At 45.1% G+C, this 26,199-nt stretch overlaps 1 protein-coding gene across 1 annotated transcript; it reads right to left on the bottom strand.

Annotated features, from left to right (window-relative positions):
- Window positions 1-7,349: 7,349 nt before the first annotated feature.
- tc2n (tandem C2 domains, nuclear) lies at window positions 7,350-25,941 on the bottom strand. Its single transcript, XM_084143918.1, has 12 exons — window positions 25,854-25,941; window positions 25,503-25,573; window positions 24,736-24,942; window positions 24,348-24,494; window positions 23,308-23,390; window positions 21,769-21,850; window positions 21,020-21,129; window positions 19,682-19,798; window positions 16,675-16,866; window positions 9,972-10,077; window positions 9,442-9,638; window positions 7,350-9,035 (listed from the first exon to the last, which is right to left on the bottom strand). Exons 2-12 carry the CDS (start codon window positions 25,570-25,572, stop codon window positions 8,925-8,927), a joined length of 1,422 nt encoding a protein of 473 aa, XP_084000044.1. The 5' UTR covers window position 25,573; window positions 25,854-25,941; the 3' UTR covers window positions 7,350-8,924.
- Window positions 25,942-26,199: the final 258 nt, after the last annotated feature.

Raw genomic sequence — 26,199 nt, 5'->3', positions numbered from 1 at the left:
CCAGATCCTCTATTGGCCATACTAGAGTGACAGGAAGTCTGATTCCATCCTCAACCTGTGGACCTGCCCCGAGGATGTTGGACACCACCCGTTGCATCTTCAGCCACACCGATTTCCTGTCAGACTGGTTGTCTTTGAACTCCATGCCATGGACTGACCTGAAGATTTACCAGAACAGGAATACAATGTTAATCAGACTCCCCACACAGTGGACAGACTCCTCTCTGACTGGTTGTGAGGTCACAGGAAATAGACTGATCTGTTGTTATGAGCGACCGCAAGTCTTTATTAGTTGTGTAACAGAATATTACAGCCAGCTTCATTTCTATTCTGTTGGTCTCTGTTGTTGTTGGTCTTTGTTCTGAGCTTGAGTTTTCAATATGGTGGATGCAGCATTCTAATCCTGATAGATTATAGCTATTAGGACTTCAGGATGTAGCCAGCACATTGATGTCCACACTCTGGACAATATAAAAGGCTTTGGAGAGGGACCACGCTTTCAGGAGAAGGATAACAGGGCCTTGTCCAGAAACAACCCCCAGCCCTTAACCTCCAAGGCACATGTACAGGAGATTTAATACATTATTTGATACAATCAGGGAATTTGACCTACAGTATGGATTACGTTTTGGAAATCCAATGATCATTAAATGTATTTTTGTTATTTTTTCCCACGTTTTTTTTTTTTACCCTGTATGTGTTTGGCTGTTCTCGTGGGAAAGTTGTGAAGTTTTTAACGTGTCTTAAGAATGGAAAGCCTCTGATAGGCTAGATCAAATAATTTCAGATCATTTGAACATTTCCTCTAGCCTATCAGAGGGTAAGTTTAGCCACATTGCATATTATACCCCAAACTTTGGGTTTTACATGAATTCTAGTCTTATCATAATAATAATAATAATAATAATTGGTCATTTAGCAGACGCTCTTATCCAGAGCGACTTACAGGAGCAATTAGGGTTAAGTGCCTTGCTCAAGGGCACATCGACAGATTTAAAACACCACATGGGCGCCAGATTTGTTTGTGGGGAAAAACTGTTTAATTTAGTAAAACGGCTAATTACCTGCAATTCTATATATTTTGCCACGGGGCAGAGAGAAACATTTGCAGTTGTAAATCTAATTTCCGGTGATTCTACACGTTTTGCCATGATTTATGACGTGTTCATATTCTATCTGATTTGTATTGTATGTTTTGGGTTGGGGGCCCCAAATTGACACTAGAAAATAGAGGGGACCCCCCCACTTGGAGAAATGATCATCCCTAGTTAACGCTGTGTGTTCTCGGCTTCAGGTACTGCAGGCAGGTCCCGACACAATAATGACATGAAAGCGCATTCTAACAGTGTAAAAGACTCGTTAACACTAAGGGCCCTGATTCAATCAGATCCGCTTTACCCAACATCCGCATAGCTGATGTTTTGACGTCGTCGAGAGCTGTACTGGAAGCTGTCAAGTCCACAGGTGCAGCACGGAGTCGCATTAGCAATATGCGCCTAAATATTTTTTGCTCTGGCGACCTGGAATTTTTAATTTAGGAGAAAGAAGAAAAAAAAAATCACCCAGATAATTGTTGCAATGATTCCTTCACTACTGCAGCCACTGAGTGGAGAACAGATACATGACCGTCATGCTTGCACCATTGCTACAAAGAAAACGGCTTCTTACCTCCAGAGTTTTTAAATTGTGCTCCTACATGTATCCTCGTTCGAACACTGGAACGTAATGATGTAATCTACACCCTGATTAGAATGATAGAACTCCTCATTATTTAATGATAATTATTTAAATATAGCCTAGGTCTGAACTTCTAAAAGGAGTTGGGTGGGGGCGGGTGTGACTTCGTGACAATGTTGCAAGAACAGCTACTCACCGATTTGACAGCTCCAATGAAGTCCCACCTCCCAAACACTTCCAAAACATCCGCTATGCGGGTGTCTGCTATCGCTGGGGGTAACACTTGATCTGATTGAATCTAGACCTAAAAGGTCGTATTCTATTACCCACTTGAAGGAAAAACAATGTTCTTCATATGTTTGATAAAGATGACAGTTTTTCTCAGGGGACCCAAGCACTGTATGTCCTTAGCTGTACTCCCATCTAGCCAAAACCAAATCACAAGGTGAGAGAATGACGATTTTTGCGTCACTTCCGACCCGTCGCTGTACTCCATCTAGCCCACAACCAGAACACACAGAGTTAACTTACATCCTGGTAACTCAGGATGGCTCTGGCCACAATAGAAACATTCAGAGGCCCTTCACTCATTTTATCCATAGTGACGGAATTAAACTTACGTAACACTTTTTTGGGGCGGGGATAGTCCCAAAGAGATGGTTTGTAGATGTTCAATAACTGTCAACAACATTTCAACTAACTATTTACTAACCCTAACCGTAACCTTTAGCAAGCAGTTGCTTTTTATCAACAGATAGTTTGTTGATGGCGTGGCTTATCTGTAGATCATCGGCGTGGGGCTATCCAAATAAAGACCTGAACTTCCTCATACAACAGAACAAGAGAAGGCAGGTTGCCGTCATGATATAGCCTGTTACACACCAGACCTGGGTTCAAATACTATTCAAAATCATTTCAAATAATGTCTGTGCTTGATTGAGCTTGCCTGTTGCAATGGAACCAAATAGAAAAGTCTCAAAAGTGCAAACTGCCCACCACACACTCCAGGCATTCTAAAGCAAAAGTAGTATTTGAACCCAGATGTTACACACAACAACAACAAAAAACTAGACAGTATCTCTATAGAATAGGAGCAGTACTTCATTTTCTCTCAGGTAGCCAGAACCTTTGCTCTTTGTTGATTGCTAAGAAAAACTATTGGCCAAGGTGTGGCTGCTAAATATTAACTTAGATCAAACATTAATTACGTAAATGATGACTGGCGATTAAACACCCAGGATGTAGTGGAGGTATTTGACCACGTCACGTGGAATGCCTCGTTGTTCTGGAGACACACACACACACGCATGAAAGCAAAGCAAGCATGCACATACACACCATGCATTGTTGTCTTAGTCCACAACGTAATTGGTCCCTTGAGTGTGTTTGTAGAGCTGTGCTACCACAGCTGCTCACCCCCCCCCTTCCACTGACCAGCCTGACCAATATACCACCCCCCTTCCACTTCCATTTCCATTTACGTCATTTATCAGACGCTCTTATCCAGAGCGACTTACAGTTAGTGTATACATTTTATTTTTTTATACTGGCCCCCCGTGGGAATCGAACCCACAACCCTGGCGTTGCAAACACCATGCTCTAACAACTGAGCTACCTCCCTGCCGGCCATTCCCTCCCCTTCCACTGACCAGCCTGACCAATATACCCCCCCCCTTCCACTGACCAGCCTGACCAATATACCACCCCCCTTCCACTGACCAGCCTGACACCAATATACCACCCCCTTCCACTGACCAGCCTGACACCAATATACCACCCCCCTTCCACTGACCAGCCTGACACCAATATAACACCCCCCCTTCCACTGACCAGCCTGACACCAATATACCACCCCCCTTCCACTGACCAGCCTGACCAATATACCACCCCCCTTCCACTGACCAGCCTGACACCAATATACCACCCCCCTTCCACTGACCAGCCTGACCAATATACCACCCCCCTTCCACTGACCAATATACCACCCCCCTTCCACTGACCAGCCTGACACCAATATACCACCCCCCTTCCACTGACCAGCCTGACACCAATATACCACCCCCTTTCCACTGACCAGCCTGACCAATATACCACCCCCCTTCCACTGACCAGCCTGACACCAATATACCACCCCCCTTCCACTGACCAGCCTGACACCAATATACCACCCCCCTTCCACTGACCAGCCTGACACCAATATACCACCCCCCTTCCACTGACCAGCCTGACACCAATATAACACCCCCCTTCCACTGACCAGCCTGACCAATATACCACCCCCCTTCCACTGACCAGCCTGACACCAATATACCACCCCCCTTCCACTGACCAGCCTGACACCAATATACCACCCCCCTTCCACTGACCAGCCTGACACCAATATAACACCCCCCTTCCACTGACCAGCCTGACCAATATACCACCCCCCTTCCACTGACCAGCCTGACACCAATATACCACCCCCCTTCCACTGACCAGCCTGACCAATATACCACCCCCCTTCCACTGACCAGCCTGACACCAATATACCACCCCCCTTCCACTGACCAGCCTGACACCAATATACCACCCCGCTTCCACTGACCAGCCTGACACCAATATAACACCCCCCCTTCCACTGACCAGCCTGACACCAATATACCACCCCCCTTCCACTGACCAGCCTAACCAATATACCACCCCCCTTCCACTGACCAGCCTGACACCAATATACCACCCCCCTTCCACTGACCAGCCTGACCAATATACCACCCTCCTAATAGACACTGACCAGCCTGACCAATATATCACCCCCCTTCCACTGACCAGCCTGACCAATATACCACCCCCCTTCCACTGATCAGCCTGACCAATATACCACCCCCCTTCCACTGACCAGCCTGACCAATATACCACCCTCCTAATAGACACTGATCAGCCTCACACCAATATACCACCCTCCTAATAGACACTGATCAGCCTGACCAATATACCACCCTCCTAATAGACACTGATCAGCCTGACCAATATATCACCCTCCTAATAGACACTGATCAGCCTGACACCAATATACCACCCTCCTAATAGACACTGATCAGCCTGACCAATATACCACCCTCCTAATAGACACTGATCAGCCTCACACCAATATACCACCCTCCTAATAGACACTGATCAGCCTCACACCAATATACCACCCTCCTAATAGACACTGATCAGCCTCACACCAATATACCACCCTCCTAATAGACACTGATCAGCCTCACATCAATATACCACACTCCTAATAGACACTGATCAGCCTCACACCAATATACCACCCTCCTAATAGACACTGATCAGCCTCACACCAATATACCAATCAATCAATCAATCAATTTTATTTTATATAGCCCTTCTTACATCAGCTAATATCTCGAAGTGCTGTACAGAAACCCAGCCTAAAACCCCAAACAGCTAGTAATGCAGGTGTAGAAGCACGGTGGCTAGGAAAAACTCCCTAGAAAGGCAAAACCTAGGAAGAAACCTAGAGAGGAACCAGGCTATGAGGGGTGGCCAGTCCTCTTCTGGCTGTGCCGGGTGGAGATTATAACAGAACCATGCCAAGATGTTCAAAAATGTTCATAAGTGACAAGCATGGTCAAATAATAATCAGGAATAAATCTCAGTTGGCTTTTCATAGCCGATCATTAGAGTTTAAAACAGCAGGTCTGGGACAGGTAGGGGTTCCATAACCGCAGGCAGAACAGTTTAAACTGGAATAGCAGCAAGGCCAGGCGGACTGGGGACAGCAAGGAGTCACCACGGCCGGTAGTCCCGACGTATGGTCCTAGGGCTCAGGTCTCTCAGTTGGCTTTTCATAGCCGATCATTTAGAGTTGAAAACAGCAGGTCTGGGACAGGTAGGGGTTTCGTAGCCGCAGGCAGAACAGTTGAAACTGGAATAGCAGCAAGGCCAGGCGGACTGGGGACAGCAAGGTGTCATCATGCCCGGTAGTCCTGACGTATGGTCCTAGGGCTCAGGTTCTCAGAGAGAAAGAGAGAACGAGAGAATTAGAGAGAGCATACTTAAATTCACACAGGACACTGGATAAGACAGGAGAAGTACTCCAGGTATAACCAACTAACCCCAGCCCCCCGACACATAAACTACTGCAGCATAAATACTGGAGGCTGAGACAGGAGCGGTCCGGAGACACTGTGGCCCCATCCGAAGAAACCCCCGGACAGGGCCAAACAGGAAGGATATAACCCCACCCACTCCGCCAAAGCACAGCCCCCGCACCACTAGAGGGATATCCCCAACCACCAACTTACAATCCTGAGACAAGGCCGAGTATAGCCCACAGAGGTCTCCACCACAGCACAAACCAAGGGGGGGGCGCCAACCCTCCTAATAGACACTGATCAGCCTCACACCAATATACCACCCTCCTAATAGACACTGATCAGCCTCACACCAATATACCACCCTCCTAATAGACACTGATCAGCCTCACACCAATATACCACCCTCCTAATAGACACTGATCAGCCTGACCAATATACCACCCTCCTAATAGACACTGATCAGCCTCACACCAATATACCACCCTCCTAATAGACACTGATCAGCCTCACACCAATATACCACCCTCCTAATAGACACTGATCAGCCTCACACCAATATACCACCCTCCTAATAGACACTGATCAGCCTGACCAATATACCACCCTCCTAATAGACACTGATCAGCCTCACACCAATATACCACCCTCCTAATAGACACTGATCAGCCTCACACCAATATACCACCCTCCTAATAGACACTGATCAGCCTCACACCAATATACCACCCTCCTAATAGACACTGATCAGCCTCACACCAATATACCACCCTCCTAATAGACACTGATCAGCCTGACCAATATACCACCCTCCTAATAGACACTGATCAGCCTCACACCAATATACCACCCTCCTAATAGACACTGATCAGCCTCACACCAATATACCACCCTCCTAATAGACACTGATCAGCCTCACACCAATATACCACCCTCAAAATAGACTAGAACAATGCTGGTAACACTTTACTGGCTGCCTTTATAATGGATTTACAAAGGGCTTCTAAGGGTTTATATATACACCTCGTTGTAATGTAGTAATATATGTTAATGTAAGACAATATTAATGACGCTTTCAGGGTAGATGAAGTGCTCTTTAAGCGTGATCTTGTACTCAAAAGACAGTCTTTTAAATACATTTTTTCAGTGGCCAGACCAAAACCATTTCTCTATTCCTGGCCAAGAAAATTATTGATTGAGTTTTTGTAGAATACAGGTCAGCGGACACATGATTGCATCTGAACCAGCAGGAATATGACAGTCAGAGAGTTGGAAGGAGGTTAGTGACGCAGTGGAAATGTGTATTGTATTGAGGCCAGTGTGGAATCTTCACTGTTTGTTTTGAACACGTGTCACTCACGCAGTTCTATAATTAAAAAGGCTACAAATTGTTTACAGTTGTTGGCCCACTTCAGAGAAGATACACACTGGCCTGTAGAATACCACGGGATACGTTACCATCGTATGCTGTACATACTGAACCAACAGACCGGCCCGTTTCCTTGCTTTTACATCTTACAACAACTTTGATCAGAACAAACCAGGTCTGACATCTGTACAGATTTGGGTTTAAGATAAGACCTTAATTTTAATCATGCTTATCTTCACAATCTTCACATGCAGTAGACAAGACAGGAGATGAAAGACTCGTAAACCAGAGTTTATACGCTAATATGCTAATATAATATAATAATAATATGCCATTTAGCAGACGCTTTTATCCAAAGCGACTTACAGTCATGCGTGCATACATTTTTTTGTGTATGGGTGGTCCCGGGGATCGAACCCACTACCTTGGCGTTACAAGCGCTGTGCTCTACCAGCTGAGCTACAGAGGACCACCTAATGTCGGGGGCTTAATAATAATTTATTATTACTATACAGTAGTTCTCTAGATTAAGATTAGAAGATTAAACAAGGAAGATGTGCAAAAAAATATATGATACATTACATAAAACCAGGGATTCATCTGCCACAATTCCTAGCAGTTATAAACAGCTATAAATATATTAAATAAGAGTTTAAAATAATTTTCCTTCATAAAAACATCCATATCCATTAAACAGAACTTCCTGATATATTGCATGTTCACTAACATTGACAACATACAAAACAAGTCCAGCCTTATCTACAAAATAAACAAATCCATTTGTTCTTCCAGACATTCACAGAATGCACAGTGTTTAAATAATGATCCCTTTAATCAGAGTGACACAGACCGAAGGATAATGATCCCTTTAATCAGAGTGACAGACCGAAGGATAATGATCCCTTTAATCAGAGTGACAGACCGAAGGATAATGATCCCTTTAAGCAGAGTGACAGACCGACGGGATAATGATCCCTTTAAGCAGAGTGACAGACCGAGGGTACAGAATCTGTAGTGGAAGCCATTAACATTTTAAAGGCTGCCACTTGGCATCGGAGAGAAAATGTTGCAGTTTTTAAACTAATTTCCTGTAATTCTACACATTTTGTCATGGGGCAGAGAGATGTTTTGTTGTTGGGTAACAATTAAGTACGTTACTGTGATTGTTTGAAATAAAATAGTCAAAAAGAATCAAACATAGATTCTTAGCAAAGAGCAATTTCTCAAGCAAGAATGTTGATAGGACTGTCTGGGAGTGGTCAGAGTGGGGAGGGGAAAACTGAAAACTAGCTGTTATTGGCAGAAAGATTTGGAACTCTCTTTCTTATTGGCTATATTAACTAATTTACCACCTGGTGATGTCACCAGACAGGCCAAAACTACATCCCACCAAAACAGGCAGAAATGTCAGGTCTTTCAAACAGCTCGTACACTAAAAGGGCATTATCATAATTTTCACTACTTCACAGTATTATTCTAACCTCATATGTAAAACACAGGAAAATCACGTTTTTGACTGCACTGGGCCTTTAAGAACATAAATTGTAGGTTAATAATATAACATTATATTACACACTGTAAACTTATTCCACAGATCCCTATGCCAAAATTTGTTTAACCTGTTTTTGTTCGTAAAATTCAATAGAAATGTTTGTTTTTTAAAATATTTTTTAAAATATATATTTTTAGTTGTGGCCGCGGACTCCCTGCAGTACATCCGTAGACCCCACTTTGAGAACCCCTGAAATAGGGTGCCATTTGGAATGAAGGCTGTGTGAGTTTCTACAGGCGTTTCAGGACCCGTTGAGTCTGTGCCATACAGCAATCACCTTCTCAGGGTGAGACATGCTGTCCCTCCACTGCTCTGCTGCTTCCTGCGTTGGGCTGTCGAAGCCAAGGTGAACCTGCAGAAGCAGTTATGAAAGTTATGTAACAGGCCTAATCTTAGAACGCAAACGTTCCACGTGGTTAATTGTGTGTGTGACAGCGAGATAGGCAGAGAACATGGATAGTGGCAACCTGAGTTAGTAAAGATAGGCAGAGAACATGGATAGTGGCAACCTGAGTTAGTAAAGATAGGCAGAGAACATGGATAGTGGCAACCTGAGTTAGTAAAGATAGGCAGAGAACATGGATAGTGGCAACCTGAGTTAGTAAAGATAGGCAGAGAACATGGATAGTGGCAACCTGAGTTAGTAAAGATAGGCAGAGAACATGGATAGTGGCAACCTGAGTTAGTAATTATTGAGTAGTACAACAACAACAACAACAACAACAAACAGTCACACAGATACGTTAAGCCATTATCACCTGTCCGAGGTAGCGTTTCCGTCTGACAGAGCGGCGGCTGTAGAGTTTGACTGACAGCAGGAAGCTCTGGTCCTGAGCTAAGGGGAAGTAGAAAGACTCGGTCCAGGTCAGCTGACCTCCGGAGGACTTCAGGGCATGAGTCTTCTTCTCCATCACCACCGTGCCCAACTGCTGCATCTCTATCTTCACAAAGAACGCTGGGAGGGGGGGGACACACAAACAAAATGGCTACTCATTAGCCTCGCATGCCCAGGCTTCTCATGTACCAGACGGGATTTGTAAGGATGCCCACTCTAGACTACTCTTCATTCAAAGAATTTCAAATGTTTCAAAGAATGACGTAAGTGAATGGTGTTTGGTGGTCAGATCCAGACCTGGGTTCAAATACTATTTGAAATCTTTCAAAAACATTGCTGCTGTAGCCTGCCCGGAGTGCCTGGTGGTGGCCAGGGTTGGTTCAATCGATCACAGCTACATTTTTTCTAATAATATTTTGAACCCAGGTCTGGTCAGGTGGAGTAGACACCTACCCTGCCTGAGTGGAGCTGGGAGGTTCTGGGCAGCGAGGACCTGCAGTTGGATGCATCCGTTAACAGGTTGGAAACAGGTGGCCAGGTGCAGCTCAGCATGACACACCTGGAGAAACAGGGAGGAAGTAGAGGAGAACATCAGACACCGGAGACGGAGGAAGAGGAGAACATCAGACACCGGAGACGGAGGAAGAGGAGAACATCAGACACCGGAGACAGAGGAAGAGGAGAACATCAGACACTGGAGACAGAGGAAGAGGAGGAGAACATCAGACACTGGAGACAGAGGAAGAGGAGGAGAACATCAGACACTGGAGACGGGAAACATTTCCTACCAACAACCTCAACAACTTCATAAGTCCCCTGTAGCTCAGTTGGTAGAGCATGGCACTTGCAACGCCAGGGTTGTGGGTTCGTTTCCCACGGGGGGCCAGTATGAAAATGTATGCACTCACTAACTGTAAGTCGCTCTGGATAAGAGCGTCTGCTAAATTACTAAAAATGTAATATTGCTAAACACACTGGTGCCATCCCAAATGGAAACACACTGGTGCCATCCCAAATGGAAACACACTGGTGCCATCCCAAATGGAAACACACTGGTGCCATCCCAAATGGAAACACACTGGTGCCATCCCAAATGGAAACACACTGGTGCCATCCCAAATGGAAACACACTGGTGCCATCCCAATTGGAAATACACTGGTGCCATCCCAATTGGAAATACACTGGTGCCATCCCAAATGCCTGTACTTGGTTAGGCAGCTAATGCTGCGTGACAACAATGTGATTTTGAGGTATGGTAACGTGAGACTAGGTAACAGCGTAACAACGTGATTTGGAGGTATGGTAACGCGAGACTAGGTAACAGCGTAACAACGTGATTTGGAGGTATGGTAACGCGAGACTAGGTAGCAGCGTAACAACGTGATTTGGAGGTATGGTAACGTGAGACTAGGTAACAGCGTAACAACGTGATTTGGAGGTATGGTAACGCGAGACTAGGTAGCAGCGTGACAACAACGTGATTTGGAGGTGTGGTAACGCGAGACTAGGAAGCTACTGCGGCGTGACAACAACGTGATTTGGAGGTATGGTAACGTGAGACTAGGTAGCAGCGTGACAATGTGATTTGGAGGTATGGTAACGTGAGACTAGGTAACAGCGTAACAACGTGATTTGGAGGTATGGTAACGTGAGACTAGGTAGCAGCGTGACAACGTGATTTGGAGGTATGGTAACGTGAGACTAGGTAGCAGCGTGACAACAACGTGATTTGGAGGAATGGTAACGTGAGTCTAGGTAGCAGCGTGACAACAACGTGATTTGGAGGAATGGTAACGTGAGACTAGGTAGCAGCGTGACAACAACGTGATTTGGAGGAATGGTAACGTGAGACTAGGTAGCAGCGTGACAACAACGTGATTTGGAGGTATGGTAACGTGAGACTAGGTAGCAGCGTAACAACAACGTGATTTGGAGGAATGGTAACGTGAGACTAGGTAACAGTGTAACAACGTGATTTGGAGGAATGGTAACGTGAGACTAGGTAACAGCGTGACAACAACGTGATTTGGAGGTATGGTAACGTGAGACTAGGTAGCAGCGTGACAACAACGTGATTTGGAGGTATGGTAACGTGAGACTAGGTAACAGCGTAACAACAACGTGATACTAAAGTACTTATTGCTTCTGTGTGTAACCTGGATTGGTTTGAAGGAGTACAAATTTGAAGAAGATAGTGAAAATTCCACCATCTTTTTGTTGGCGTTTTTATGAGTTAACCGAAAGGAATTGTATGTTCTGTTCTTGTTTGTGCTGTTTATGTGTACCTTAAAGTGGTAGACTAAATGATATGGTCTAACAACATGTGCTTGTTTTCTAGGAAAAATTGGATGTCTCTTTTCTGAGAGAGCACAATGACTTCTGGACCGCAGAAACAAAACAGTGTCGTTTTCTGTCTGTAATTTTCTCACTCACCATTATTCACGATTCATTCAGGACTATCCGTAATCATGGTAGCATCCACATTTAATGTAGAAGTGTTTAGAAACATATTATATTCTTATCTACAATAAAAGTGACTCCAAAATGACAATACATTATTTACCATTCATTTCTATTGGGCAGAAAATAATCTGAAACACAACCAAAACAACAGCAAATGTTTACAACACATTTGTAGAGTCACAAGCTTAATGTAATCATTGCGTGCTGTTAATATGGGACAAAATACTTAACTTTTGACTACTTTAATACACATATAAGTGAATTTGTCCCAATACTTTTAGTCCCTTAAAATGGGGGGACTTCGGACAAAAAGTGCTGTAATTTCTAAACGGTTCACCCGATATGGATGGAAATACTCTCAAATTAAATCTGACGGTCTGCACGTTAACCTCATTTGTATCATTTCAAATCCAAAGTGCTGGAGTACAGAGCCAAAATAACAACAAATGTGTCACTGTCCCCAATACTTTTGGAGCTCACTGTATATGTCCTGTAAACATGTGTTATCACAACATTTTGCAGAATCGTAACCGTATGCATCCCCAGAACATCCCCATTATTTATTTAATCATAGTCTTTAAACACAATCATAAATTGATTCACAAGTACAAAGCTTAGTTCCCTATTTACTGCAGTACCGTTGACCAGGTTCCATAGGGCTCTGATCAAAAGTACTGCACTAAATTTCATTTTATTTTACCTTTATTTTAACAGGTATGTTGACTGAGAACGCGTTCTCATTTACAGCAACGACCTGAGGAATAGTTACAGGGGAGAGGAGGGGGGGATGAATGAGCCAATTGGAAGCCACCATGGGATCTTTAGTGACCACAGAGAGTCAGGTCACCAGTTTAACGTCCCATCCGAAAGACGGCACCCTACACAGGGCAATGTCCCCAATCACTGCCCTGGGGCATTGGGATATTTTATTTATTTATTAATAGCGAATAGGGAGCCATTTGATACGCAACCAATGATGCTACAGAGAGTGGGCTCTTTCATAACATTAGCATGACATTACCATTGTAAGGACCAACAGCGTGTAATGGTCCAAGTGACCCAGTTCTCCTGCTTCTCCTTTCAGAGGCCAGCCACTGGACCACTGACCCATTTCTGCCACAAGACGGACATGTTGAGGCATGACAACAAGAATATGTACAAGGACATTTCCTGTTACGGTAAGTACAGTCAATAACCTTTCTTAAACTTCCTGGACTGTGTATACACCGGTGTAGGATCTTAATTTGATCACCCTTTTGCAGGAGAAATGTCCTGCAATGCAGGAAATGTAAAACTTGTAGTGTATTTTTTGAGGTTTAAAAAGGTTTCTGAAGTTTGTAATTTGTATCAACCCCATACAAAAAAGTCAATTAATTATAATCCACATAATAATTCACATTTTTTCTTGCTGCAGCTCAAATTAACTGGCTCAAGTTAAGATACTACATCTGTACATCAGATGCCTCTAATGTCCATTCTAAACCTTTCACATTATTACACAAGGCTACTTCTAAATAATATTATTGCATCAATTGTTTCTAACCGTTTCTAAATCACCTTCCTTACAGTGCTACTGCCTATAACCTCCATCAACAACTCTCATTTACATTACATTTACACTCTCCACATAATAAGCCCACAAAGCTTTTTCTAAAGATGCATTTTTATTGCATCCACTGTTTCAAATACACACTCTTCATATAACAGGTTAGTCTATTTCAGAAACAAGGATACAACAAAAAGGAAAGCTCTTAGGTATGACTCTGTCTAAGGCCTGTGTTATCTAAGGGCTCGGTTGGGCGCCTTAAGAAACTGCAAATAAGCCAGTGCGTCACAGTTGGGAAGTACATGGGAGAAAGAAAGGAACAGCTGGGGCCAGGACGATACTCCCAGAGGACTGAGTAGTGTTCAGAGGGATACTCCCAGAGGACAGGGTAGTGTTCAGAGGGATACTCCCAGGGGACTGAGTAGTGTTCAGAGGGATACTCCCAGAGGACTGAGTAGTGTTCAGAGGGATACTCCCAGAGGACAGGGTGGTGTTCAGAGGGATACTCCCAGAGGACAGAGTGGTGTTCAGAGGGATACTCCCAGAGGACAGGGTGGTGTTCAGAGGGATACTCCCAGAGGACAGGGTGGTGTTCAGAGGGATACTCCCAGGGGACAGGGTAGTGTTCAGAGGGATACTCCCAGAGGTCTGAGTAGTGTTCAGAGGGATACTCCCAGAGGTCTGAGTAGTGTTCAGAGGGATACTCCCAGAGGTCTGAGTAGTGTTCAGAGGGATACTCCCAGAGGACAGGGTGGTGTTCAGAGGGATACTCCCAGAGGACAGAGTGGTGTTCAGAGGGATACTCCCAGAGGACAGGGTGGTGTTCAGAGGGATACTCCCAGAGGACAGGGTGGTGTTCAGAGGGATACTCCCAGAGGACTGAGTAGTGTTCAGAGGGATACTCCCAGAGGACAGGGTAGTGTTCAGAGGGATACTCCCAGGGGACAGGGTAGTGTTGAGAGGGATACTCCCAGAGGACAGGGTGGTGTTCAGAGGGATACTCCCAGAGGACAGGGTAGTGTTCAGAGGGATACTCCCAGAGGACAGGGTGGTATTCAGAGGGATACTCCCAGAGGACAGGGTGGTGTTCAGAGGGATACTCCCAGAGGACAGAGTGGTGTTCAGAGGGATACTCCCAGAGGACAGAGTGGTGTTCAGAGGGATACTCCCAGAGGACAGGGTAGTGTTCAGAGGGATACTCCCAGAGGACAGGGTGGTGTTCAGAGGGATACTCCCAGAGGACAGGGTGGTATTCAGAGGGATACTCCCAGAGGACAGGGTGGTGTTCAGAGGGATACTCCCAGAGGACAGGGTAGTGTTCAGAGGGATACTCCCAGAGGACAGGGTGGTGTTCAGAGGGATACTCCCAGAGGACAGGGTGGTATTCAGAGGGATACTCCCAGAGGACAGGGTGGTGTTCAGAGGGATACTCCCAGAGGATAGAGTGGTGTTCAGAGGGATACTCCCAGAGGACAGGGTGGTGTTCAGAGGGATACTCCCAGAGGACAGGGTAGTGTTCAGAGGGATACTCCCAGAGGACAGGGTGGTGTTCAGAGGGATACTCCCAGAGGACAGGGTGGTATTCAGAGGGATACTCCCAGAGGACAGGGTAGTGTTCAGAGGGATACTCCCAGGGGACAGGGTAGTGTTGAGAGGGATACTCCCAGAGGACAGAGTGTAAATGTAAATCCAGGGGACACCCAAATTAGTATGATATGTTATGTTTGGTACAGTTACATAAGACAGGAGGTTACTTAAGCCAAAAAAGAAAGGAGGGTGGTTGGTCGGGGTGGATGGGTGGGTGTATAATGCGAACGTCTAGCAACCCATTTTTAGCTACTTTGCAACTACTTAGCATGTTAGCTAACTCTTCCCCTAACCCTTTAACCTAACTCCTAACCTTAACCCTAACCTTAACCCCTAACCCCTAGCTTAGCTAACATTAGCCAGCTAGCCACCTAGCTAACGTTAGCCACAACAAATTGGAATTCGTAACATATCATACATTTTGCTAATTCATAACATATCGTACAAAATGGAAGATGGACATCCACAAATTGATACCATACGAAACATAACATATCATACTAATTGAGGTGTCTCGGAGTTCCATACAGAATAATACAAAATACTCTGAGACCAGGTTGGAGCACAGGGTAGTGCTCAGAAGGATACTCCCAGAGGACAGGGTAGTGTTCAGAAGGATACTCCCAGAGAACAGGGTAGTGCTCATAAGGATACTCCCAGATGACAGGGTGTTGTTCACCAACAAAAATATTAATTCATTCAAGGTTTATACAAATACGTCCATTCAATAGAGAATTACATCAGAAAAACAATGGTCCAAACCCCATGTCTCTACCATGTATGATTCAAAAGTTAGACGTTTTATTCTGAGAATGTAGCATGAGAGTGGATGGAATGTCATCACAGACATGATCAACAAGTGGTCACTGCTCAATAGAACTCTGTCACTGCTCCGAGGCAAAATGGCGCTAACTTTGAACGTCAACTGACAAGCTAACTAGTGGCTGCAGGCTCGTGAGTGAAAAACATGGGCTTTTTCTCAATGAAATCCGCAGAATACAAAACAAAATAGGGACTAAATATATATTTATTAACAAAACTAACAGACTGAATTTCAATAGCCACCCTCCGCGAAGACAAACACTGAGAAATCACTCGGGGAGGTACTCTCTGACCTTGCCCAATAACAAACATTCATTTTCATTTTACATTTTGCTACGGTACCCTAATGAAGACGGCCCCATTCTCAACGAGGTCATAACCCCATCCACCACAGAGGTCAGTTGGCTAGGAATGTACATTCTAAAGTAAGTAAGAATGGCTCATAGGGGGAGGAGTCTATCTCCTGTTTCTGTAGCGTGAGGCAGCTTGATGTACGAGTACACCCTCTGGACAGGACGCTAGTCTATCGCTGGGCCTTACCAATCCATCTCTTTAATGCTGAGTGCCAAGCAAAGACGCATTGGGTCCCATTTTTACACGGTTTGGTATGACTCCGCCTGGGATTCCAACTCCACAAAGTTTCAATCTCAGGGCGGACGCTCTAACCACAAGGCCCCCGAGTTGGAATGTACTTTCTGGTCATTCTATTTCTATGCTGTATAACTCTATACACTCACAGGGGTCTTGGAGGGGGGGCTGAGCTCCATCCAGTGCTGTGTCTCCTCAGGGCCCAGCTGTCTGAGGGAGAGGACACACTCTGCCACCGTCCTCTTCCTGGGGTGGTGGGTCTGCAGCCGGAGGACCAGAGCACTGCAACGCAGCTGCTGCAGCCGCAACGCAAACACAAAGGTCTCCATGAAGACTGTGTCCTAGGAGGGAGGGAGGGAGGGAGGGAGGGAGGGAGGGAGGGAGGGAGGGAGGGAGGGAGGGAGGCAGGGAGGGAGGGAGGGAGGGAGGGAGGGAGGGAGGCAGGGAGGGAGGCAGGGAGGGAGCAGAGATAGAAGATTAGGATGGTACTCCACTCAGACTAGTATCTGGTAGATTAGGATGGTACTCCACTCAGACTAGTATCTGGTAGATTAGGATGGTACTCCACTCAGACTAGTATCTGGTAGATTAGGATGGTACTCCACTCAGACTAGTATCTGGTAGATTAGGATGGTACTCCACTCAGACTAGTATCTGGTAGATTAGGATGGTACTCCACTCAGACTAGTATCTGGTAGATTAGGATGGTACTCCACTCTGACTAGTATCTGGTAGATTAGGATGGTACTCCACTCTGACTAGTATCTGGTAGATTAGGATGGTACTCCACTCAGACTAGTATCTGGTAGATTAGGATGGTACTCCACTCAGACTAGTATCTGGTAGATTAGGATGGTCCTCCACTCAGACTAGTATCTGGTAGATTAGGATGGTACTCCACTCAGACTAGTATCTGGTAGATTAGGATGGTACTCCGCTCAGACTAGTATCTGGTAGATTAGGATGGTCCTCCACTCAGACTAGTATCTGGTAGATTAGGATGGTACTCCACTCAGACTAGTATCTGGTAGATTAGGATGGTACTCCACTCAGACTAGTATCTGGTAGATTAGGATGGTCCTCCACTCAGACTAGTATCTGGTAGATTAGGATGGTACTCCACTCAGACTAGTATCTGGTAGATTAGGATGGTACTCCACTCTGACTAGTATCTGGTAGATTAGGATGGTACTCCACTCTGACTAGTATCTGGTAGATTAGGATGGTACTCCACTCTGACTAGTATCTGGTAGATTAGGATGGTACTCCACTCAGACTAGTATCTGGTAGATTAGGATGGTACTCCACTCTGACTAGTATCTGGTAGATTAGGATGGTACTCCACTCAGAATAGTATCTGGTAGATTAGGATGGTACTCCACTCTGACTAGTATCTGGTAGATTAGGATGGTACTCCACTCAGACTAGTATCTGGTAGATTAGGATGGTACTCCACTCAGACTAGTATCTGGTAGATTAGGATGGTACTCCACTCAGACTAGTATCTGGTAGATTAGGATGGTCCTCCACTCAGACTAGTATCTGGTAGATTAGGATGGTACTCCACTCAGACTAGTATCTGGTAGATTAGGATGGTACTCCGCTCAGACTAGTATCTGGTAGATTAGGATGGTCCTCCACTCAGACTAGTATCTGGTAGATTAGGATGGTACTCCACTCAGACTAGTATCTGGTAGATTAGGATGGTACTCCACTCAGACTAGTATCTGGTAGATTAGGATGGTACTCCGCTCAGACTAGTATCTGGTAGATTAGGATGGTCCTCCACTCAGACTAGTATCTGGTAGATTAGGATGGTACTCCGCTCAGACTAGTATCTGGTAGATTAGGATGGTACTCCACTCTGACTAGTATCTGGTAGATTAGGATGGTACTCCACTCAGACTAGTATCTGGTAGATTAGGATGGTACTCCACTCAGACTAGTATCTGGTAGATTAGGATGGTACTCCACTCAGACTAGTATCTGGTAGATTAGGATGGTCCTCCACTCAGACTAGTATCTGGTAGATTAGGATGGTACTCCGCTCAGACTAGTATCTGGTAGATTAGGATGGTACTCCACTCTGACTAGTATCTGGTAGATTAGGATGGTACTCCACTCAGACTAGTATCTGGTAGATTAGGATGGTACTCCACTCAGACTAGTAGGACATTAGCTGCCAGAGAGAATTACCTTTACTCTCTCCCAAACAGACATTTCCTCTCTATCAAACAGAAGCCCAATATCTAAGACGTGAGGATGCTGGCAGCGAGAACTGCTACTTGGATGTGAAGCTTATTAGGTAACTGACCGTCAGTGGTTCAGTGTTTTAGGTAGGTCGAAGGTCGAATACAGAGAAGGTTAAGACGACGTAATAATTCCATGCAGAAGTGTTCGGAAAATAAACACATTCATTGGACCACCAGCGCTTTTTGCTGATTCTAGAGGATTAGCATTGAAACCGTGACCAGCGGTCTGGACATCAGGTCATAACGTGGTTGTAGAATGACAGGAAACAGTTATTATTCTGTGTATGCTTAGTAGTTAGCTGAAATTCATTTTACATTTAAGTCATTTAGCAGACGCTCTTATCCAGAGTGACTTACAGGAGCAATTCGGGTTAAGTGCCTTGCTCAAGGGCACATCGACAGATTTTTCACCTAGTCGGCTCGGGGATTAGAACCAGCGACCTTTCGTTTACTGGCACAACGCTCTTAACCACTAAGCTACCTGCCGCTACGATTACGTTTATTTTCCACTTGGATGACAAAACTTTTTGTACTGCTAACATTCACTTCCAGTCATTTTTGCTCCGGCGCTGTTCCAATGAATTTGTTTATTTTCGAACGCTCCGCATGGAATTATGATAGGTGAGGAAATGCTAGACTATCCTGGTCCCAGATCTGTTTGAGTTGTAGGCATATAGCCAACTCCTATGGTGGTTGTCATGCACAAACAGATCTGGGACCAGGCTAATGCTAGTCTATCTTAGATGTGATTGGAGACATAGCATTGTACAGTAAATGGGGTTAGCCTGGTGCCAGAACCGTTTGTGTTGTCTTTCCTACATCACTGACCATATGAGTTAGCAAGACAGCGCAAACAGATCTGGTACCAGGCTAACATGGGGTTGGGATGCGCTAAATAACTTACCGGAGAGCCTTCCTTCACGGAGCTCTTGAACTGTACTGGTTTGGTCATAGTGATGATGCCTTTAAAGCCAATCTTCTGCTGCTCGCTGCTGTCCTGAGCGAGGTACACATCCTTACACTGAGAGGAGAGGAAGAAGAGTTAGAGGTGTGGCTACAGAGTTGGAGGTGTGGCTACAGAGTTGGAGGTGTGGCTACAGAGTTGGAGGTGTGGCTACAGAGTTGGAGGTGTGGCTACAGAGTTAGAGGTGTGGCTACAGAGTTGGAGGTGTGGCTACAGAGTTAGAGATCGTCTGGCTATAGAGTTAGAGGTCGTCTGGCTACAGGGTTAGAGGTCGTCTGGCTACAGAGTTAGAGGTCGTCTGGCTACAGAGTTAGAGGTCGTCTGGCTACAGAGTTAGAGTTTGTCTGGCTACAGAGTTAGAGGTCGTCTGGCTACAGAGTTAGAGATCGTCTGGCTATAGAGTTAGAGGTCGTCTGGCTACAGGGTTAGAGGTCGTCTGGCTACAGAGTTAGAGGTCGTCTGGCTACAGAGTTAGAGGTCTGGCTACAGAGTTAGAGGTCGTCTGGCTACAGAGTTAGAGGTCGTCTGGCTACAGAGTTAGAGGTCGTCTGGCTACAGAGTTAGAGGTCGTCTGGCTACAGGGTTAGAGGTCGTCTGGCTACAGGGTTAGAGGTCGTCTGGTTACAGAGTTAGAGGTCGTCTGGCTACAGCGTTAGAGGTCGTCTGGCTACAGCGTTAGAGGTCGTCTGGCTACAGAGTTGGAGGTCTGGCTACAGAGTTAGAGGTCGTCTGGCTACAGAGTTAGAGGTCGTCTGGCTACAGAGATAGAGGTCTGGCTACAGTAGGTATCATAGTGTATTTATTATACAGGGACTTCTAGCCAAGTGTCTCAGGACTTGTCCTCTTGTTTTTGCTTTGGTTGAAAGTAATTTACTTGTTAGTGTATCTACGTTGAGATTATTTCTCCTCAGTAAATAACCTCTCAAAGCAGTGATTATTTATCCTCAGTAAAAAAAACTCTCAAAGCAGTGATTATTTCTCCTCAGTAAAAAACATCTCAAAGCAGTGATTATTTATCCTCAGTAAATAACCTCTCAAAGCGGTGATTATTTCTCCTCAATAAAAAAAATCTCAAAGCAGTGATTATTGCTCCTCAGTAAAAAACCTCTCAGAAGTTAACAGAGCAGTGACTTGTGAGAGAGAGGAGATATTGAGATGGAATTTCTGGGTTTCCAACAGTCTGAGACAGAAGCCCCATTCAGCCACCTAGCAGGCAGGTACAATGGGCCCTTCAGTGCCCTGGGTAGCCCCCTCCACCCCCCAGGCCTGTAACCGTACCTGTAGCAACGTGATCCACACCTGCTCCAGGGCCTCCTGGTAACTCAGCCGGACACACACCTTCCCCAACTCTCTCTGTTCCCTCTCATCCCCAGACAGCGTGATGGACTCTACAAAGACAGACACACAGAGACTTGTCAGCTCAATGGAAAACACAATGTTGTTAGCCTAAGGCTAAAGCTAAGCTACAGAACATGACTGTTCGTTTGGATATTCATCTGCTTATTGTGAAATACTTGATGTACATTGTGTGTGTTTGACAGTTTGTGTTTGACAAGCTGCCCATCTAGTCTTATTCACAGTGTTATCTGAGGATTTAAACGCTGGATCGACCAACGTCAACAGATTTGCCCTTTCATGATTTTCTCAACAATACAGAGCAGAACAGAGCAGAGGAGAACAATCTCAATCTGACTGAATCAGGGAGGTCTGGTGGGGCTGTGTGTGTTGTGTGTGTGTGTGTTGTGTGTGTGTGTGTGTTGTGTGTAATGGTTACCAAGGCTACGGGCTGTTTTCTTTTCTATTTCCTCAAAAAAAGAAAAAGCACAAAAACAAATTCTAAGTCTGTTAGTAAGTGAATTGTTGTCTTTGTTCTGTAGTCAGGGCTTAGTGTCTCCTTTGTATTGGTTACCAAGGCTACAACTGTGTGTGTGTGTGTGTGTGTGTGTGTGTGTGCGTGCGTGTGCGTGTGCGTGTGTGTGTGTGTGTGTGCGTGTGTGCGTGTGCGTGTGCGTGTGTGTAATGGTTACCAAGGCTACGGCTGTTCTCCAGGGAGTCCCTCTGGGAGGACGACGCACTGCTGCTCTGGACACTGGACACACTGTCGTAACGCTACATTGGGACAAACACAGAGACATGATAAACACATGAGGCAACCTTGCGTGACATCAAGACATGAAGTCAACAGGACATTAACAGGATGTATGAATACACTACACAGAAACAGCTCAGTAACTAAACTTCCCCCGATATTACACTACACAGAAACAGCTCAGTAACTAAACTTCCCCCGATATTACACTACACAGAAACAGCTCAGTAGCTAAACTTCCCCCGATATTACACTACACAGAAACAGCTCAGTAACTAAACTTCCCCCGATATTACACTACACAGAAACAGCTCAGTAGCTAAACTTCCCCCGATATTACACTACACAGAAACAGCTCAGTAACTAAACTTCCCCCGATATTACACTACACAGAAACAGCTCCGTAGCTAAACTTCCCCCGATATTACACTACACAGAAACAGCTCAGTAACTAAACTTCCCCAGATAAGGGGGAAGTTTAGCAACAGTTTAGCAACACAACACAACACAGACAAATAATCAAATCACAAAGTTCTGGCTATTTTCAACCAGGTCCAGTTAATGTCCCAAATGGCACCATTTACATTTATTTTATTTTTTTACATTTTAGTCATTTAGCAGACGCTCTTATCCAGAGCGACTTATTTTTCATACTGGCCCCCCGTGGGAATCGAACCCACAACCCTGGCATTGCAAACGCCATGCTCTACATCCCTGCCGGCCATTCCCTCCCCTACCCTGGACGAATTGTGCGCCGCCCCAATGGGTCTCCCGGTCGCGGCCGGCTACGACAGAGCCTGGATTCGAACCAGGATCTCTAGTGGCACAGCTAGCGCTGCGATGTGCAGTGCCTTAGACCACTGCGCCACTCGGGAGGTTAACCCACTCGGCACCCTATGTCCTATTTAGTGCACTATACTTTGGACCAGGGCCCGTAGGTCACTATATAGAGAATAGGGTCCCATTTGGGATGCAAGCCCAGGAGTAATATCAGAAACTGAAGTCTATCCCGTTATTTATCACGAGGTTCTGTACGATAGATTGTAATGTTTATCGTGGTTTTGGGGCGAGACACGAGTCCCGAAGTATTCATAACAAATCCACTATCAATATATACCTGGTAACCGATGGATTGTTGATGACTAGCGATTACGATACAATATCTCTTATATTACTAATACAGCTAAGCGGACCTCACCCACACCAACCCTAACCAAACCCTACATATTATTGTGATTGATTACCACTTCATTCAGCACAATCAACAGAGATTTGCGCCGTCTTTTAGAGGCTGAGAGGTGAGTGACGGTCAATGGAAAACCCCGGAAGGTACCGGTGACGCACAATGACAAAAATAGGTATGTCAGCTCATAGGTGGATTTAGGCTTTTGTTTACAGAGGCATCATTACTGAATGTGTCGGAGGTGGTTGTTAAATAATACAGGTGTTTGATTATTACATAAACATCCTCACTCACCTGTATGTGGCCGTGAGGGCTGGAGTTGGACAAGTCAAACATGGATTTGCTCAGAGTCAGTCTCTCAGTCTTCATATTCCCACCTGAAAGCCAATCAAACCAAAAGGACGTATTAAAGGATTAAAGATACTTTTCCCAATGTGAAAGCCAAGCAAACAGTTACAGGGAAATCTCAATTATGCAATATTCATCTTTCTTAGGGAGATGATGGGAGACCTTCTCTTTCTGATTTTACAGTACACACCTGATCCTGAGGTCCTGCTCTCTCCTCACATATAAACTACACCTGATCCTGAGGTCCTGGTCTCTCCTCACATATAAACTACACCTGATCCTGGGGTCCTGGTCTCTCCTCACATATAAACTACACCTGATCCTGGGGTCCTGGTCTCTCCTCACATATAAACTACACCTGATCCTGAGGTCCTGGTCTCTCCTCACATATAAACTACACCTGATCCTGGGGTCCTGGTCTCTCCTCACATATAAACTACACCTGATCCTGAGGTCCCGGTCTCTCCTCACATATAAACTACACCTGATCCTGGGGTCCTGGTCTCTCCTCACATATAAACTACACCTGATCCTGAGGTCCTGGTCTCTCCTCACATATAAACTACACCTGATCCTGAGGTCCCAGTCTCTCCTCACATATAAACTACACCTGATCCTGAGGTCCTGGTCTCTCCTCACATATAAACTACACCTGATCCTGGGGTCCTGGTCTCTCCTCACATATAAACTACACCTGATCCTGAGGTCCCGGTCTCTCCTCACATATAAACTACACCTGATCCTGGGGTCCTGCTCTCTCCTCACATATAAACTACACCTGATCCTGAGGTCCTGGTCTCTCCTCACATATAAACCAATATGAGCTGGTATGAGAGACTTTTCTCAGCCGTGATATTACAGTACACTAGGGGTTAGGGGTGATATTACAGTACACTAGGGGTTAGGGGTGATATTACAGTACAGGGGTTTACAGGGTTAGTGTTAGGGTCAGGGGTCAGGGGTCAGGGTGATATTCCAGTACACACCTGATCCTGAGCCCCGGGGGCTATTTTTCAGGGTGCTGTGTCGTGTTGTCCCGGGAGACATGTTGGGGGAGGAGTCAGGGTTATAGGCTATGTGACTGACCCCTGACAGCTCTGCCTTCCTCTCTGCATAGGTGCTCCTGACTGAACCTGGGGTACACAGAGGTTAGAGGTCACAGGTCAGAGGTTACCTGACACATCACCTAAACCTGGGGTACACACACAGAGGTTATCGCCATAATCAATACAGTATGTACATTATTATGATCTTAGCAATAAAACATTGATTGATATACATTTTCTCTCTTAGAAAAGCTCAGACAATGGTGCGTGTAAATTTTTTTCTCCCAATTGTGACAGTAAAGACATTGATTGGTTGATTGGTACATACTGTGTAGCCCTGGTAGCCCGGGTGGCTGGTAGCCGAGGTAGCGTGATCCTCGTGGTTGGATGTAGGAAGGTGTGAACGTGGGGAGGACAAAAGGAACCTCTTTTCCATCCGGGGGGAGTTTAGAGAGGAGATAGTCCTCTGTTACCCCTAGACTCTTCCTGGAGCCACCTGAGATTGCTCTGGCAGGGGGCATCTTCACTGTAATCACTACAAAGTAGAATAGACCATTTTTTATTTTAACAGAGGGGACTTCAGTTTACTAGGGCGGCAGGTAGCTTTAGTGGTTAAGAGCGTCGTGCCAGTAACCGAATGGTCGCTGGTTCTAATCCCCGAGCCGACTAGGTGAAAAATCTGCCGATGTGCCCTTGAGCAAGGCACTTAACCCCAATTGCTCCTGTAAGTCGCTCTGGATAAGAGCGTCTACTAAAAGGTACTAAGTAGTGGACATCGGATCTGATTAGGCTGTAGAAAGACAATACGGGACTACATTGAAAGGGGAAAATAACACGATAAGGACGGACTATAATCAATGTATTTCCTTTAATAAACATTTATTAGATATAATAATATGCCATTTAGCAGACGCTTTTATCCAAAGCGACTTACAGTCATGTGTGCATACATTATTTTTTTTTTTACGTATGGGTGGTCCCGGGGATCGACCCCACTACACTGGCGTTACAAGCGCCGTGCTCTACCAGCTGAGCTACAGTAAATCCCATAGCTATAGGCTATATTTTTTTATATGTATAAAATGAACAATCTACCTTGCTGTTCGATCTCAGTGCCTTTGCCTAGGAAGCTCTTGCAGCAGTTCTTGATGCATTCCATTGCCATGCTGTAATATAGGGTCGTAATCAGAGTACACAATATGATAAACAGCACAACTAAACCAAATGTATACCGCCTGAAAGTTTCTGTTTACATTCAAATTAATTGATAACCTGACTGTGATTATCTTTCTGACGACAGAATAGTTCAGAAAATTAATTGACAGCAGTCAGCTTATATCTTCTAATGAGAAGAGATACATATCTAGAAAAGATTCTTAAACATTTCAGCAATTATTATCATCTCACAATAACCACATTAAATCAACTAAAACAACTTATAAAAACCTGCTAAGCGGTTATCCCGCCTGGAAGACGCAAAACGTATTTCTATCCTCTCTAGAGAACAGGCGGAATAGTGGGAATTTCCCCAGGCTGTCCTTCTCCTAAACCTCCACTGGAAACACAGACACGTGTTGGGTCCTAGTGCCCGTCGGGTGCAAGGCTGGTTGGTCTGTTGGCACGCTCTCCCTCCGGTAAATGCCCTTCAACAAACATTCTCAGATTAACAAGCTTCCTTCTCCAAACAAAGTAAATAAATAAGCAGGAGTCTCAATTGCTTCCTTAATAATGATTAAAGAATGTTATAGTCTATTAATGTGATCTCCATATGTTATAGTCTATTAATGTGATC

Source organism: Coregonus lavaretus (genome assembly GCF_964263955.1).
Source record: "Coregonus lavaretus genome assembly, chromosome: 27".
NCBI classification, from domain to species: Eukaryota; Metazoa; Chordata; class Actinopteri; order Salmoniformes; family Salmonidae; genus Coregonus; species Coregonus lavaretus.
Note: the sequence above shows the minus strand (reverse complement) of the source record. Positions and strands in the feature narration are given on the sequence as shown.

Excerpts from the sequence above, each read along its gene's own strand:
- tc2n (XM_084143918.1), bottom strand. The coding sequence starts at position 25,572 with ATGGCAATGGAATGCATCAAGAACTGCTGCAAGAGCTTCCTAGGCAAA. Across the intron at positions 24,943-25,502 it reads CACTGAGATCGAACAGCAAG|TGATTACAGTGAAGATGCCC; the intron begins GTAGATTGTTCA and ends TCTACTTTGTAG. Across the intron at positions 10,078-16,674 it reads GCCCCCCCTCCAAGACCCCT|GTGTGTCATGCTGAGCTGCA; the intron begins GTGAGTGTATAG and ends CTGTTTCTCCAG.